This window comes from Oncorhynchus gorbuscha, linkage group LG06 (genome assembly GCF_021184085.1).
Source record: "Oncorhynchus gorbuscha isolate QuinsamMale2020 ecotype Even-year linkage group LG06, OgorEven_v1.0, whole genome shotgun sequence".
Lineage (NCBI taxonomy): Eukaryota > Metazoa > Chordata > Actinopteri > Salmoniformes > Salmonidae > Oncorhynchus > Oncorhynchus gorbuscha.
The window spans coordinates 211,151-225,000 of NC_060178.1; the positions used below are offsets into that span (position 1 = coordinate 211,151).

A 13,850-nucleotide genomic window follows, 5' to 3' on the forward strand; every position below is an offset into this window, starting at 1 on the left:
TGAATGGTCAGGGTCCAGGTCGGACGGAACCTGTGATGAATGGTCAGGGTCCAGGTCGGACGGAACCTGTGATGAATGGTCAGGGCCCAGGTCGGACGGAACCTGTGATGAATGGTCAGGGCCCAGGTCGGACGGAACCTGTGATGAATGGTCAGGGTCCAGGTCGGACGGAACCTGTGATGAATGGTCAGGGCCCAGGTCGGACGGAACCTGTGATGAATGGTCAGGGCCCAGGTCGGACGGAACCTGTGATGAATGGTCAGGCCCAGGTCGGACGGAACCTGTGATGAACGGTCAGGGCCCAGGTCGGACGGAACCTGTGATGAATGGTCAGGGCCCAGGTCGGACGGAACCTGTGATGAACGGTCAGGGCCCAGGTCGGACGGAACCTGTGATGAACGGTCAGAGCGCAGTTCGGACGGAACCTGTGATGAATGGTCAGGGCCCAGGTCGGACGGAACCTGTGATGAATGGTCAGAGCCCAGGTCGGACGGAACCTGTGATGAATGGTCAGGGCCCAGGTCGGACGGAACCTGTGATGAATGGTCAGGGCCCAGGTCGGACGGAACCTGTGATGAATGGTCAGGGCCCAGGTCGGACGGAACCTGTGATGAATGGTCAGAGCGCAGGTCGGACGGAACCTGTGATGAATGGTCAGGGCCCAGGTCGGACGGAACCTGTGATGAATGGTCAGAGCCCAGGTCGGACGGAACCTGTGATGAATGGTCAGGGCCCAGGTCGGACGGAACCTGTGATGAATGGTCAGGGCCCAGGTCGGACGGAACCTGTGATGAATGGTCAGGGTCCAGGTCGGACGGAACCTGTGATGAATGGTCAGGGCCCAGGTCGGACGGAACCTGTGATGAATGGTCAGGGCCCAGGTCGGACGGAACCTGTGATGAACGGTCAGGGCCCAGGTCGGACGGAACCTGTGATGAACGGTCAGAGCGCAGTTCGGACGGAACCTGTGATGAATGGTCAGGGCCCAGGTCGGACGGAACCTGTGATGAACGGTCAGAGCCCAGGTCGGACGGAACCTGTGATGAACGGTCAGGGCCCAGGTCGGACGGAACCTGTGATGAACGGTCAGGGCCCAGGTCGGACGGAACCTGTGATGAACGGTCAGGGCCCAGGTCGGACGGAACCTGTGATGAACGGTCAGGGTCCAGGTCGGACGGAACCTGTGATGAATGGTCAGGGCCCAGGTCGGACGGAACCTGTGATGAATGGTCAGGGCCCAGGTCGGACGGAACCTGTGATGAATGGTCAGGGCCCAGGTCGGACGGAACCTGTGATGAATGGTCAGGGTCCAGGTCGGACGGAACCTGTGATGAATGGTCAGGGCCCAGGTCGGATGGAACCTGTGATGAATGGTCAGGGCCCAGGTCGGACGGAACCTGTGATGAATGGTCAGGGCCCAGGTCGGACGGAACCTGTGATGAATGGTCAGGGCCCAGGTCGGACGGAACCTGTGATGAATGGTCAGGGCCCAGGTCGGACGGAACCTGTGATGAATGGTCAGGGCCCAGGTCGGACGGAACCTGTGATGAACGGTCAGGGCCCAGGTCGGACGGAACCTGTGATGAATGGTCAGGGCCCAGGTCGGACGGAACCTGTGATGAACGGTCAGGGTCCAGGTCGGACGGAACCTGTGATGAATGGTCAGGGCCCAGGTCGGACAGAACCTGTGATGAATGGTCAGAGCCCAGGTCGGACGGAACCTGTGATGAATGGTCAGAGCCCAGGTCGGACGGAACCTGTGATGAATGGTCAGGGCCCAGGTCGGACAGAACCTGTGATGAATGATCAGAGCCCAGGTCGGACGGAACCTGTGATGAACGGTCAGGGCCCAGGTCTGATGGAACCTGTGATGAACGGTCAGGGCCCAGGTCGGACGGAACCTGTGATGAATGGTCAGGGCCCATGTCGGACGGAACCTGTGATGAATGGTCAGAGCCCAGGTCGGACGGAACCTTTGATGAATGGTCAGAGCCCAGGTCGGACGGAACCTGTGATGAACGGTCAGGGCCCAGGTCTGACAGAACCTGTGATGAACGGTTAGGGCCCAGGTCTGATAGAACCTGTGATGAACGGTCAGGGCCCAGGTCTGATGGAACCTGTGGTTAACGGTCAGAGCACAGGTCTCACAGAACCTGTGATGAATGGTCAGAGCCCAGGTCGGACGGAACCTGTGATGAACGGTCAGGGCCCAGGTCTGATGGAACCTGTGATGAATGGTCAGAGCCCAGGTCGGACGGAACCTGCGATGAATGGTCAGAGCCCAGGTCTGACGGAACCTGTGGTTAATAGTCAGGGCCCAGGTCTGACGGAACCTGTGGTTAATAGTCAGGGCCCAGGTCTGACGGAACCTGTGATGAACGGTCAGGGCCCAGGTCTGACGGAACCTGTGCAGATGATCTACAGTGGGCTCCAAAATGACTGGCACCCCTGGCTGGCAATGCGCAAACAATCGTTTAAAAATATAAACACTATATTATAGAGAAACTCAAAATACCAACATGTGAGAAATATTGTACTGAATTAATGTTTCAATGGAACAAACCAAAATGAACCAAATATTTAATACAAATACATTTCACCAAAATCAAGGTTTCATAATTATTGGCACTCCTCATTTAGTACTTAGTGCAACCACCTCTGGCAAGGATAACAGCATGGAGTCTTTTCCTGTAATGTTTGACAAGATTAAGGAACACATTTGGAGGGATTTTGGACCATTCCTCTATGCAGATCCTTTCAAGATCCTTCACATTCTTGGGTTTGTGCTTATAAACTGCCCTCTTCCACTCAGCCCACAGGTTTTCCATTGGATTGAGGTCCGACAACTGAGATGGCAGAACATTGATTTTGTTGTCACAGAACCGTTTCTCTGTGGATCTTGAGGTATATTTTGGGTCACTGTCTTGTTGGAAAGTCCACCTACGGCCAAGTCCTAGCCTTCTGGCAGAGGCAACTAGATTGTCAGCCAAAATTGCCTGATAATTCATTATGCCATCAATCTTAACTAGAACCCCTGGACCTCTGGAATTAAAACAGCCCCAAAACATCACTGACCCACCACCATATTTCACTGTGGGTATGAGGTTCCTCTCCTTTTATGCATCTCTGTTTCAACGCCAAACATGCCTATGCTGCATCTGACCAAAACGTTCAATTTTGGTCTCATCTGGTCTCATCTCACCTTCTTCCAGTCATAATTTAAATAGCGTTTGGCAAACCCCAAGCACTTGCGTCTCTGTCTTGGGGTCAGAAAAGGCTTTCTTCTGGCAACCCTTCCAAAGAGCCTGTGGAGGTGGTGTCTGATGGTGCTTTTTGAAACCTGGTGACCCCAAGACGCCACCAAGGCCTATAATTCTTTCAGTGATTCTTGGAGGATTTGTTGCTTCTCTCACCATCCTCTTTCCTATCCTGTGGGGCAAAATGCATTTGCGTTCTCTACCTGTGAGGTTTCAACTGTTCGATACCGCCCACCGCCCAAAATGCATTTGCGTCCTCTACCTGTGAGGTTTCAACTGTTCGATACCGCCCACCGCCCAAAATGCATTTGCGTCCTCTACCTGTGAGGTTTCAACTGTTCGATACCGCCCACCGCCCAAAATGCATTTGCGTCCTCTACCTGTGAGGTTTCAACTGTTCGATCCCGCTTACCGCCCAAATAGGTCCACAGATGATGCAATCTCAACCACACTGCACACTGCCCTAACCCATCTGGACAAGAGGAATACCTATGTGAGAATGCTGTTCATCGACTACAGCTCGGCATTCAACACCATAGTCTCGACCCCGCCCTGTGCAACTGGGTACTGGACTTCCTGACGGGCCGCCCCCAGGTGGTGAGGGTAGGCAACAACATCTCCTCCCCGCTGATCCTCAATACGGGGGCCCCACAAGGGTGCGTTCTGAGCCCTCTCCTGTACTCCCTGTTCACCCACGACTGTGTGGCCACGCACGCCTCCAACTCAATCATCAAGTTTGCGGACGACACAACAGTGGTAGGCTTGATTACCAACAACGACGAGACGGCCTACAGGGAGGAGGTGAGGGCCCTCGGAGTGTAGTGTCAGGAAAATAACCTCACACTCAACGTCAACAAAACTAAGGAGATGATTGTGGACTTCAGGAAACAGCAGAGGGAACACCCCCCTATCCACATCGATGGAACAGTAGTGGAGAGGGTAGCAAGTTTTAAGTTCCTCGGCATACACATCACAGACAAACTGAATTGGTCCACTCACACAGACAGCATTGTGAAGAAGGCGCAGCAGCGCCTCTTCAACCTCAGGAGGCTGAAGAAATTTGGCTTGTCACCTAAAGCACTCACAAACTTCTAAAGATGCACAATCGAGAGCATCCTGGCGGGCTGTATCACCGCCTGGTACGGCAACTGCTCCGACCTCAACCGTAAGGCTCTCCAAAGGGTAGTGAGGTCTGCACAACGCATCACCGGGGGCAAACTACCTGCCCTCCAGGACACCTACACCACCCGATGTTACAGGAAGGCCATAAAGATCATCAAGGACATCAACCACCCGAGCCACTGCCTGTTCACCCCGCTATCATCCAGAAGGCGAGGTCAGTACAGGTGCATCAAAGCTGGGACCGAGAGACTGAAAAACAGCTTCTATCTCAAGGCCATCAGACTGTTAAACAGCCACCACTAACATTGAGTGGCCGCTGCCAACACACTGACACTGACTCAACTCCAGCCACTTTAATAATGGGAATTGATGTGAATGATGTAAATATATCACTAGCCACTTTAACCTGTTAGTCCTACCCACACCGTATTCGGTAGCGTAATCATAGCCTCAAGCTCATTACCATAACGCAACGTTAGCGATTTCTAAAAATCGCAAATGAAATGAAATAAATATGCCTATCCTCAAGCTTATCCTTTTCTTAACAATCCTGTCGTCTCAGATTTTCAAAATATGCTTTAGAACCAGAGAAAATCAATAATTTGTGTAAGAGTGGTGATAGCTAGCTTAGCATTTAGCGTTAGCATTTAGCACGCAACATATTCACAAAAACCAGCAAAGGGATCAAATAAAATAATTTACCTTTGAAGAACTTCAGATGTTTCAATGAGGAGACTCTCAGTTACATAGCAGATGTCCAGTTTTTCCTGAAAGATGCTTGTGTAGGACACAATGTTCCGTTTTGTTACTATGCATTTGGCTACCGAAACTAACCGAAAATTCAGTCACCTACACGTCAAACTTGTTTCCGAATTAACTCCATAATATCGACTGAAACATGGAAAACGTTGTTTGAATCCATCCTCAAGGTGTTTTGTCATATATCTCTTCATTGAAATGCCATTCCTGGAAGCCTGCATTGTTCTCAGATTCGGATGGAAAAATACTGGTACCTGACTTTTGCGCACCAATTTCCACGCAGACACCGTGCGGGACGCCTGGTAAATGTAGTCTCTTATGGTCAATCTTCCAATGATATGCCTACAAATACGTCACAATGCTGCAGACACCTTGGGGAAACGATAGGAAGTGTCCGTTCATTCCTGTCGCATTCACAGCCATATAAGGCGATCATGGAAAACGTGCCATCAGAAATCCTGTTGATTTCCTGGTCGCTCAAACATCTTGGTTTTGCCTGTAGGTTTTGTTTTAAGGCACTCACAGTGAAAATCTTTGCAGTTCTGGAATCGTCAGAGTGTCTTCTTTCCAAAACTATCAATTCCAAGCATAGTCGAGCATCTTTTCGTGACAAAATATTGCGCTAAAAACGGGCACGTCTTTTTATCCAAAAATGAAATACTGCCCCTAGAGTCTTAACCGGTTAAACAATGCTACCTTATATAATGTTACTTACCCTACATTATTCATCTCATATGCATACGTATATACTGTACTCTATATCATCGACTGCATCCCTATGTAATACATGTATCACTAGCCACTTTAACTATGCCACTTTGTTTACATACTCATCTTATATGTATATACTGTACTCGATACCATCTACTGTATGCTGCTCTGTACCATCACTCATTCATATATGAGTGATGGTAGCTACATAGCTAGCTACATAGCCGTCTTTGTATCACAGATAACTGTGTAGTATAGAGCGATTTTCTAGGTTAGCTAGCCAGCTATTGTCGTTCTTTTAACGCAACGTAACGTAAACAACACTACTAGCTAGCCAGCTAGCCCCCGAATAGCAGCACTGTCGAAACTATTACACTCAACGGAACGACTTGATTAGTGTAGTGTCAACAACGCACCCACTGCCAGCTAGCCTACTTCAGCAGTACTGTATCATTTTAATAATTTTAGTCAATAAGATTCTTGCTACGTAGCCAAACTTGGGGCGGCAGCGTAGCCTAGTGGTTAGAGCGTTGGACTAGTAACCGGAAGATTGTGAGTTCAAACCCCCGAGCTGACAAGGTACAAATCTGTCGTTCTGCCCCTGAACAGGCAGTTAACCCACTGTTCCCAGGCCGTCATTGAAAATAAGAATATGTTCTTAACTGACTTGCCTGGTTAAATAAAGGTTAAAAAAAAAAAAAAAAAAAACTTTCTGAACATTCGAGACGTGTAGTCCACTTGTCATTCCAATCTCCTTTGCATTAGCGTAGCCTCTTCTGTAGCCTGTCAACTATGTGTCTGTTTATCCCTGTTCTCTCCTCTCTGCACAGACCATACAAACGCTCCACACCGCGTGGCCGCGGCCACCCGAATCTGGTGGTCCCAGCGCGCACGACCCACGTGGAGTTCCAGGTCTCCGGTAGCCTCTGGAACTGCCAATCTGCGGTCAACAAGGCAGAGTTCATCTCAGCCTATGCCTCCCTCCAGTCCCTTGACTTCTTGGCACTGACGGAAACATGGATCACCACAGACAACACTGCTACTCCTACTGCTCTCTCTTCGTCCGCCCACGTGTTCTCGCACACCCCGAGAGCTTCTGGTCAGCGGGGTGGTGGCACCGGGATCCTCATCTCTCCCAAGTGGTCATTCTCTCTTTCTCCCCTTACCCATCTGTCTATCGCCTCCTTTGAATTCCATGCTGTCACAGTTACCAGCCCTTTCAAGCTTAACATCCTTATCATTTATCGCCCTCCAGGTTCCCTCGGAGAGTTCATCAATGAGCTTGATGCCTTGATAAGCTCCTTTCCTGAGGACGGATCACCTCTCACAGTTCTGGGCGACTTTAACCTCCCCACGTCTACCTTTGACTCTTTCCTCTCTGCCTCCTTCTTTCCACTCCTCTCCTCTTTTGACCTCACCCTCTCACCTTCCCCCCCTACTCACAAGGCAGGCAATACGCTCGACCTCATCTTTACTAGATGCTGTTCTTCCACTAACCTCATTGCAACTCCCCTCCAAGTCTCCGACCACTACCTTGTATCCTTTTCCCTCTCGCTCTCATCCAACACCTCCCACACTGACCCTACTCGGATGGTATCGCGCCGTCCCAACCTTCGCTCTCTCTCCCCCGCTACTCTCTCCTCTTCCATCCTATCATCTCTTCCCTCCGCTCAAACCTTCTCCAACCTATCTCCTGATTCTGCCTCCTCAACCCTCCTCTCCTCCCTCTCTGCATCCTTTGACTCTCTATGTCCCCTATCCTCCAGGCCGGCTCGGTCCTCCCCTCCCGCTCCGTGGCTCGATGACTCATTGCGAGCTCACAGAACAGGGCTCCGGGCAGCCAAGCGGAAATGGAGGAAAACTCGCCTCCCTGCGGACCTGGCATCCTTTCACTCCCTCCTCTCTACATTTTCCTCCTCTGTCTCTGCTGCTAAAGCCACTTTCTACCACGCTAAATTCCAAGCATCTGCCTCTAACCCTAGGAAGCTCTTTGCCACCTTCTCCTCCCTCCTGAATCCTCCTCCCCCCCTCCTCCCTCTCTGCAGATGACATTGTCAACCATTTTGAAAAGAAGGTTGACGACATCCGATCCTCGTTTGCTAAGTCAAACGACACCGCTGGTTCTGCTCACACTGCCCTACCCTGTGCTCTGACCTCTTTCTCCCCTCTCTCTCCAGATGAAATCTCGCGTCTTGTGACAGCCGGCCGCCCAACAACCTGCCCGCTTGACCATATCCCCTCCTCTCTTCTCCAGACCATTTCCGGAGACCTTCTCCCTTACCTCACCTCGCTCATCAACTCATCCCTGACCGCTGGCTACGTCCCTTCCGTCTTCAAGAGAGCGAGAGTTGCACCCTTCTGAAAAAACCTACACTCGATCCCTCCGATGTCAACAATTACAGACCAGTATCCCTTCTTTCTTTTCTCTCCAAAACTCTTGAACGTGCCGTCCTTGGCCAGCTCTCCCGCTATCTCTCTCTGAATGACCTTCTTGATCCAAATCAGTCAGGTTTCAAGACTAGTCATTCAACTGAGACTGCTCTCCTCTGTATCACGGAGGCGCTCCGCACTGCTAAAGCTAACTCTCTTTCCTCTGCTCTCATCCTTCTAGATCTATCGGCTGCCTTCGATACTGTGAACCATCAGATCCTCCTCTCCACCCTCTCCGAGTTGGGCATCTCCGGCGCGGCCCACGCTTGGATTGCGTCCTACCTGACAGGTCGCTCCTACCAGGTGGAGTGGCGAGAATCTGTCTCCTCACCACGCGCTCTCACCACTGGTGTCCCCCAGGGCTCTGTTCTAGGCTCTCTCCTATTCTCGCTATACACCAAGTCACTTGGCTCTGTCATAACCTCACATGGTCTCTCCTATCATTGCTATGCAGACGACACACAATTAATCTTCTCCTTTCCCCCTTCTGATGACCAGGTGGCGAATCGCATCTCTGCATGTCTGGCAGACATATCAGTGTGGATGACGTATCACCACCTCAAGCAGAACCTCGGCAAGACGGAGCTGCTCTTCCTCCCGGGGAAGGACTGCCCGTTCCATGATCTCGCCATCACGGTTGACAACTCCATTGTGTCCTCCTCCCAGAGCGCTAAGAACCTTGGCGTGATCCTGGACAACACCCTGTCGTTCTCAACCAACATCAAGGCGGTGGCCCGTTCCTGTAGGTTCATGCTCTACAACATCCGCAGAGTACGACCCTGCCTCACACAGGAAGCGGCGCAGGTCCTAATCCAGGCACTTGTCATCTCCCGTCTGGATTACTGCAACTCGCTGTTGGCTGGGCTCCCTGCCTGTGCCATTAAACCCCTTCAACTCATCCAGAACGCCGCAGCCCGTCTGGTGTTCAACCTTCCCAAGTTCTCTCACATCACCCTGCTCCTCCGTTCTCTCCACTGGCTTCCAGTTGAAGCTCGCATCCGCTACAAGACCATGGTGCTTGCCTACGGAGCTGTGAGGGGAACGGCACCTCAGTACCTCCAGGCTCTGATCAGGCCCTACACCCAAACAAGGGCACTGCGTTCATCCACCTCTGGCCTGCTCGCCTCCCTACCACTGAGGAAGTACAGCTCCCGCTCAGCCCAGTCAAAACTGTTCGCTGCTCTGGCCCCCCAATGGTGGAACAAACTTCCTCACGACGCCAGGACAGCGGAGTCAATCACCACCTTCCGGAGACACCTGAAACCCCACCTCTTTAAGGAATACCTAGGATAGGATAAGTATCCCTCTCACCTCCCCCCTTTAAGATTTAGATGCACTATTGTAAAGTGACTGTTCCACTGGATGTCATAAGGTGAATGCACCAATTTGTAAGTCGCTCTGGATAAGAGCGTCTGCTAAATGACTTAAATGTAATGTAAATGTAATATCCTTATGTACATATTCTTTATTCTCCCCTTACACTGTGTATAAGACAGTAGTTTAGGAATTGATAGTTAGATTACTTGTTGGTTATTACTGCATTGTCGGAACTAGAAGCACAAGCATTTCGCTACACTCGCATTAACATCTGCTAACCGTGTGACAAATAAAATTTGATTTGATTTTATTTAAAAAAATAATTGATGACCTAAACTGGAACATGCTTAACACCCCAGCCATCCTACAATCTAAACTTGATGCACTCAATCTCACACAAATTATCAATGAACCTACCAGGTACCACCCCAAAGCCATTAACACGGGCACCCTCATAGATATCATCCTGACCAACTTGCCCTCTAAATACACCTCTGCTGTTTTCAACCAAGATCTCAGCGATCACTGCCTCATTGCCTGCATCCGTAATGGGTCAGCGGTCAAGCAACCTCCATTAATCACTGTCAAACGCTCCCTGAAACGCTTCAGCGAGCAGGCCTTTCTAATCGACCTGGCCCGGGTATCCTGGAAGGATATTGACCTCATCCCGTCAGTAGAGGATGCCTGGTATTTTTTTTAAATGCCTTCCTCACCATCTTAAGTAAGCATGCCCCATTCAAGAAATGTAGAACCAGGAACAGATATAGCCCTTGGTTCTCTTCAGACCTGACTGCCCTTATCATCTTAAAAGATAGATTTTTTTCAAAATTTTGTTAAAAATCGCACAAAATTTCAACGTCCTGCTACTCATGCCAGGAATATAGTATATGCATATGATTAGTATGTGTGGATAGAAAACCCTCTGACGTTTCTAGAACTGGTTAAACCATGTCTGTGACCATAACAGGACGTGTTTAACAGGCAAAACCCCAAGGAAAACTGTTCACCAAAAAAATATATATATATCAATCCGCCAGTTGGCTGTATTGTCTATGGGAAAATAGATAGCTCCCAGTCCTACAGCTTCCACACGATGTCGCCAGTCTTGGCAATTGGCTTCAAGTTGATCCTTGGTGAAAAGACTCACATCAAACATCTCCAATCCAAAGTTAAATCTAGAAAGAAGCATCCTTCACTCATGCTGCCAAACATACCCCCGTAAAACTGACCATCCTACCGATCCTCGACTTCGCCGATGTCATTTACAAAATAGCCTCCAATACCCTACTCAATAAATTGGATGCAGTCTATCACAGTGCCATCCGTTTTGTCACCAAAGCCCCATATACTACCCACCACTGTGATCTACATGCTCTCGTTGGCTGGCCCTCGCTTCATACTCATCGCCAAACCCACTGGCTCCAGGTCATCTACAACACCATGCTAGGTAAAGTCCCCCCTTATCTCAGCTCACTGGTCACCATAGCAGCACCCACCTGTAGCACGCGCTCCAACCGGTATATCTCACTTGTCACCCCCAAACCCAATTCTTCCTTTGGTCGCCTCTCCTTACAGTTCTCTGCTGCCAATGACTGGAACGAACTACAAAAATCTCTGAAACTTATCTCCCTCACTAGCTTTAAGCACCAGCTGTCAGAGCAGCTCACAGATTACTGCACCTGTACATAGCCCATCTTTTATTTAACCCAAATAACTACCTCTCACCCTACTGTATTTATTTATTTATTTTGCTCCTTTGCACCCCATTATTTCTATCTCTACTTTGCACATTCTTCCACTGCAAATCTACCATTCCAGTGTTTTACTTCCTATATTGTATTTACTTCGCCGCCATTTGCCTTTTTCCTCCCTTATCTCACCTCATTTGCTCACATTGTATATAGACAAATTGTTCTACTGTATTATTGACTGTATGTTTGTTTTACTCCATGTGTAACTCTGTTGTTGTGTCGAACTGCTTTGCTTTATCTTGGCCAAGTTGCAATTGTAAATGAGAACTTGTTCTCAACTTGCCTACCTGGTTAAATAAAGGTGAATAAATAGAAACCAGTGGATGGTAGAGACATGCTGTATCAGTGGATGGTAGAGACATGCTATATCAGTGGATGGTAGAGACATGCTATATCAGTGGATGGAAGAGACATGCTATATCAGTGGATGGTAGAGACATGCTATATCAGTGGATGGTAGAGACATGCTGTATCAGTGGATGGTAGAGACATGCTATATCAGTGGATGGTAGAGACATGCTATATCAGTGGATGGTAGAGACATGCTATATCAGTGGATGGAAGAGACATGCTATATCAGTGGATGGTAGAGACATGCTATATCAGTGGATGGTAGAGACATGCTGTATCAGTGGATGGTAGAGACATGCTATATCAGTGGATGGAAGAGCCATGCTATATCAATGGATGGTAGAGACATTGTCAGGACCCAGTTACGAACCCGGGTCTCCGGAGTGAGAAACAGTCACTAAACCAACTGAGCCACGAATAGTCAGCAGAACCCAGAAGATGAGGCAGACACAGCAGTACTTGAGACGGTGTATTTAATGAAGTAAAAAGTGAAGTTCTTCAGGAAAACATGTAACTCCACAACCTCCAAAAGGAATTCCACAAGAACAAAGGCAATCCTCCAAGACAAAAAGGCAAATCCACAAGGTGGAAGGCACAGCACAAAAAGCCTCAAAAGGTACTCAAAAACAAACAAACAAGAACAAAAAACAGAACTCCACAAGAGAGTCCACCGGGATCAAAAAGAGCTCACAGAGTACTAGGGCTGGGTGCTAACATACAAACACAGAGCAAAGGACTGAGTAAAACAAAGGGTTTAAATACAATCAGGGGAAACGAGGCACAGGTGCAAATAATAATGGGGATCAAGGGAAAACAAAAGGTCAAAAGGCACAATGGGGGCATCTAGTGACCAAAAACCGGAACAACCCTGGCCAAATCCTGACAGACATGCTATATCAGTGGATGGTAGAGACATGCTATATCAGTGGATGGTAGAGACATGCTGTATCAGTGGATGGTAGAGACATGCTATATCAGTGGATGGAAGAGACATGCTATATCAGTGGATGGTAGAGACATGCTATATCAGTGGATGGTAGAGACATGCTATATCAGTGGATGGTAGAGACATGCTGTATCAGTGGATGGTAGAGACATGCTGTATCAGTGGATGGTAGAGACATGCTGTATCAGTGGATGGTAGAGACATGCTATATCAGTGGATGGTAGAGACATGCTATATCAGTGGATGGTAGAGACATGCTATATCAGTGGATGGTAGAGACATGCTATATCAGTGGATGGTAGAGACATGCTATATCAGTGGATGGTAGAGACATGCTATATCAGTGGATTGTAGAGACATGCTATATCAGTGGATTGTAGAGACATGCTATATCAGTGGATGGTAGAGACATGCTATATCAGTGGATGGTAGAGACATGCTATATCAGTGGATGGTAGAGATATATTTTTTATATACATGCTATATCAGTGGATGGTAGAGACATGCTATATCAGTGGATGGTAGAGACATGCTATATCAGTGGATGGTAGAGACATGCTGTATCAGTGGATGGTAGAGACATGCTATATCAGTGGATGGTAGAGACATGCTATATCAGTGGATGGTAGAGACATACTATATCAGTGGATGGTAGAGACATGCTATATCAGTGGATGGTAGAGACATGCTATATAGATTTATGCTATATCAGCGGATGGTAGAGACATGCTATATAGATTCATGCTATATCAGTGGATGGTAGAGACATGCTATATCAGTGGATGGTAGAGACATGCTGTATAGATTCATGCTATATCAGTGGATGGAAGAGACATGCTGTATCAGTGGATGGTAGAGACATGCTGTATCAGTGGATGGTAGAGTCATGCTATATCAGTGGATGGTAGAGACATGCTATATCAGTGGATGGTAGAGACATGCTATATCAGTGGATGGTAGAGACATGCTGTATCAGTGGATGGTAGAGACATGCTATATCAGTGGATGGTAGAGACATGCTATATCAGTGGATGGTAGAGACATGCTATATCAGTGGATGGTAGAGACATGCTATATCAGTGGATGGTAGAGACATGCTATATCAGTGGATGCTAGAGACATGCTATATCAGTGGATGGTAGAGACATGCTATATAGATTCATGCTATATCAGTGGATGGTAGAGACATGCTATATAGATTCATGC

At 48.6% G+C, this 13,850-nt stretch overlaps 1 protein-coding gene across 1 annotated transcript in view; it reads left to right on the forward strand.

Annotated features, from left to right (window-relative positions):
* The first annotated feature begins 2,086 nt into the window (after positions 1-2,086).
* Positions 2,087-13,850, forward strand: part of LOC124037353 (anoctamin-1-like) — a 186,788-nt gene continuing 175,024 nt past the window's right edge. The window contains exon 1 of the mRNA XM_046352058.1: positions 2,087-2,423. Within this exon, the coding sequence (XP_046208014.1) occupies positions 2,087-2,423 (337 nt within the window). The remainder of the gene's footprint in view (positions 2,424-13,850) is intronic.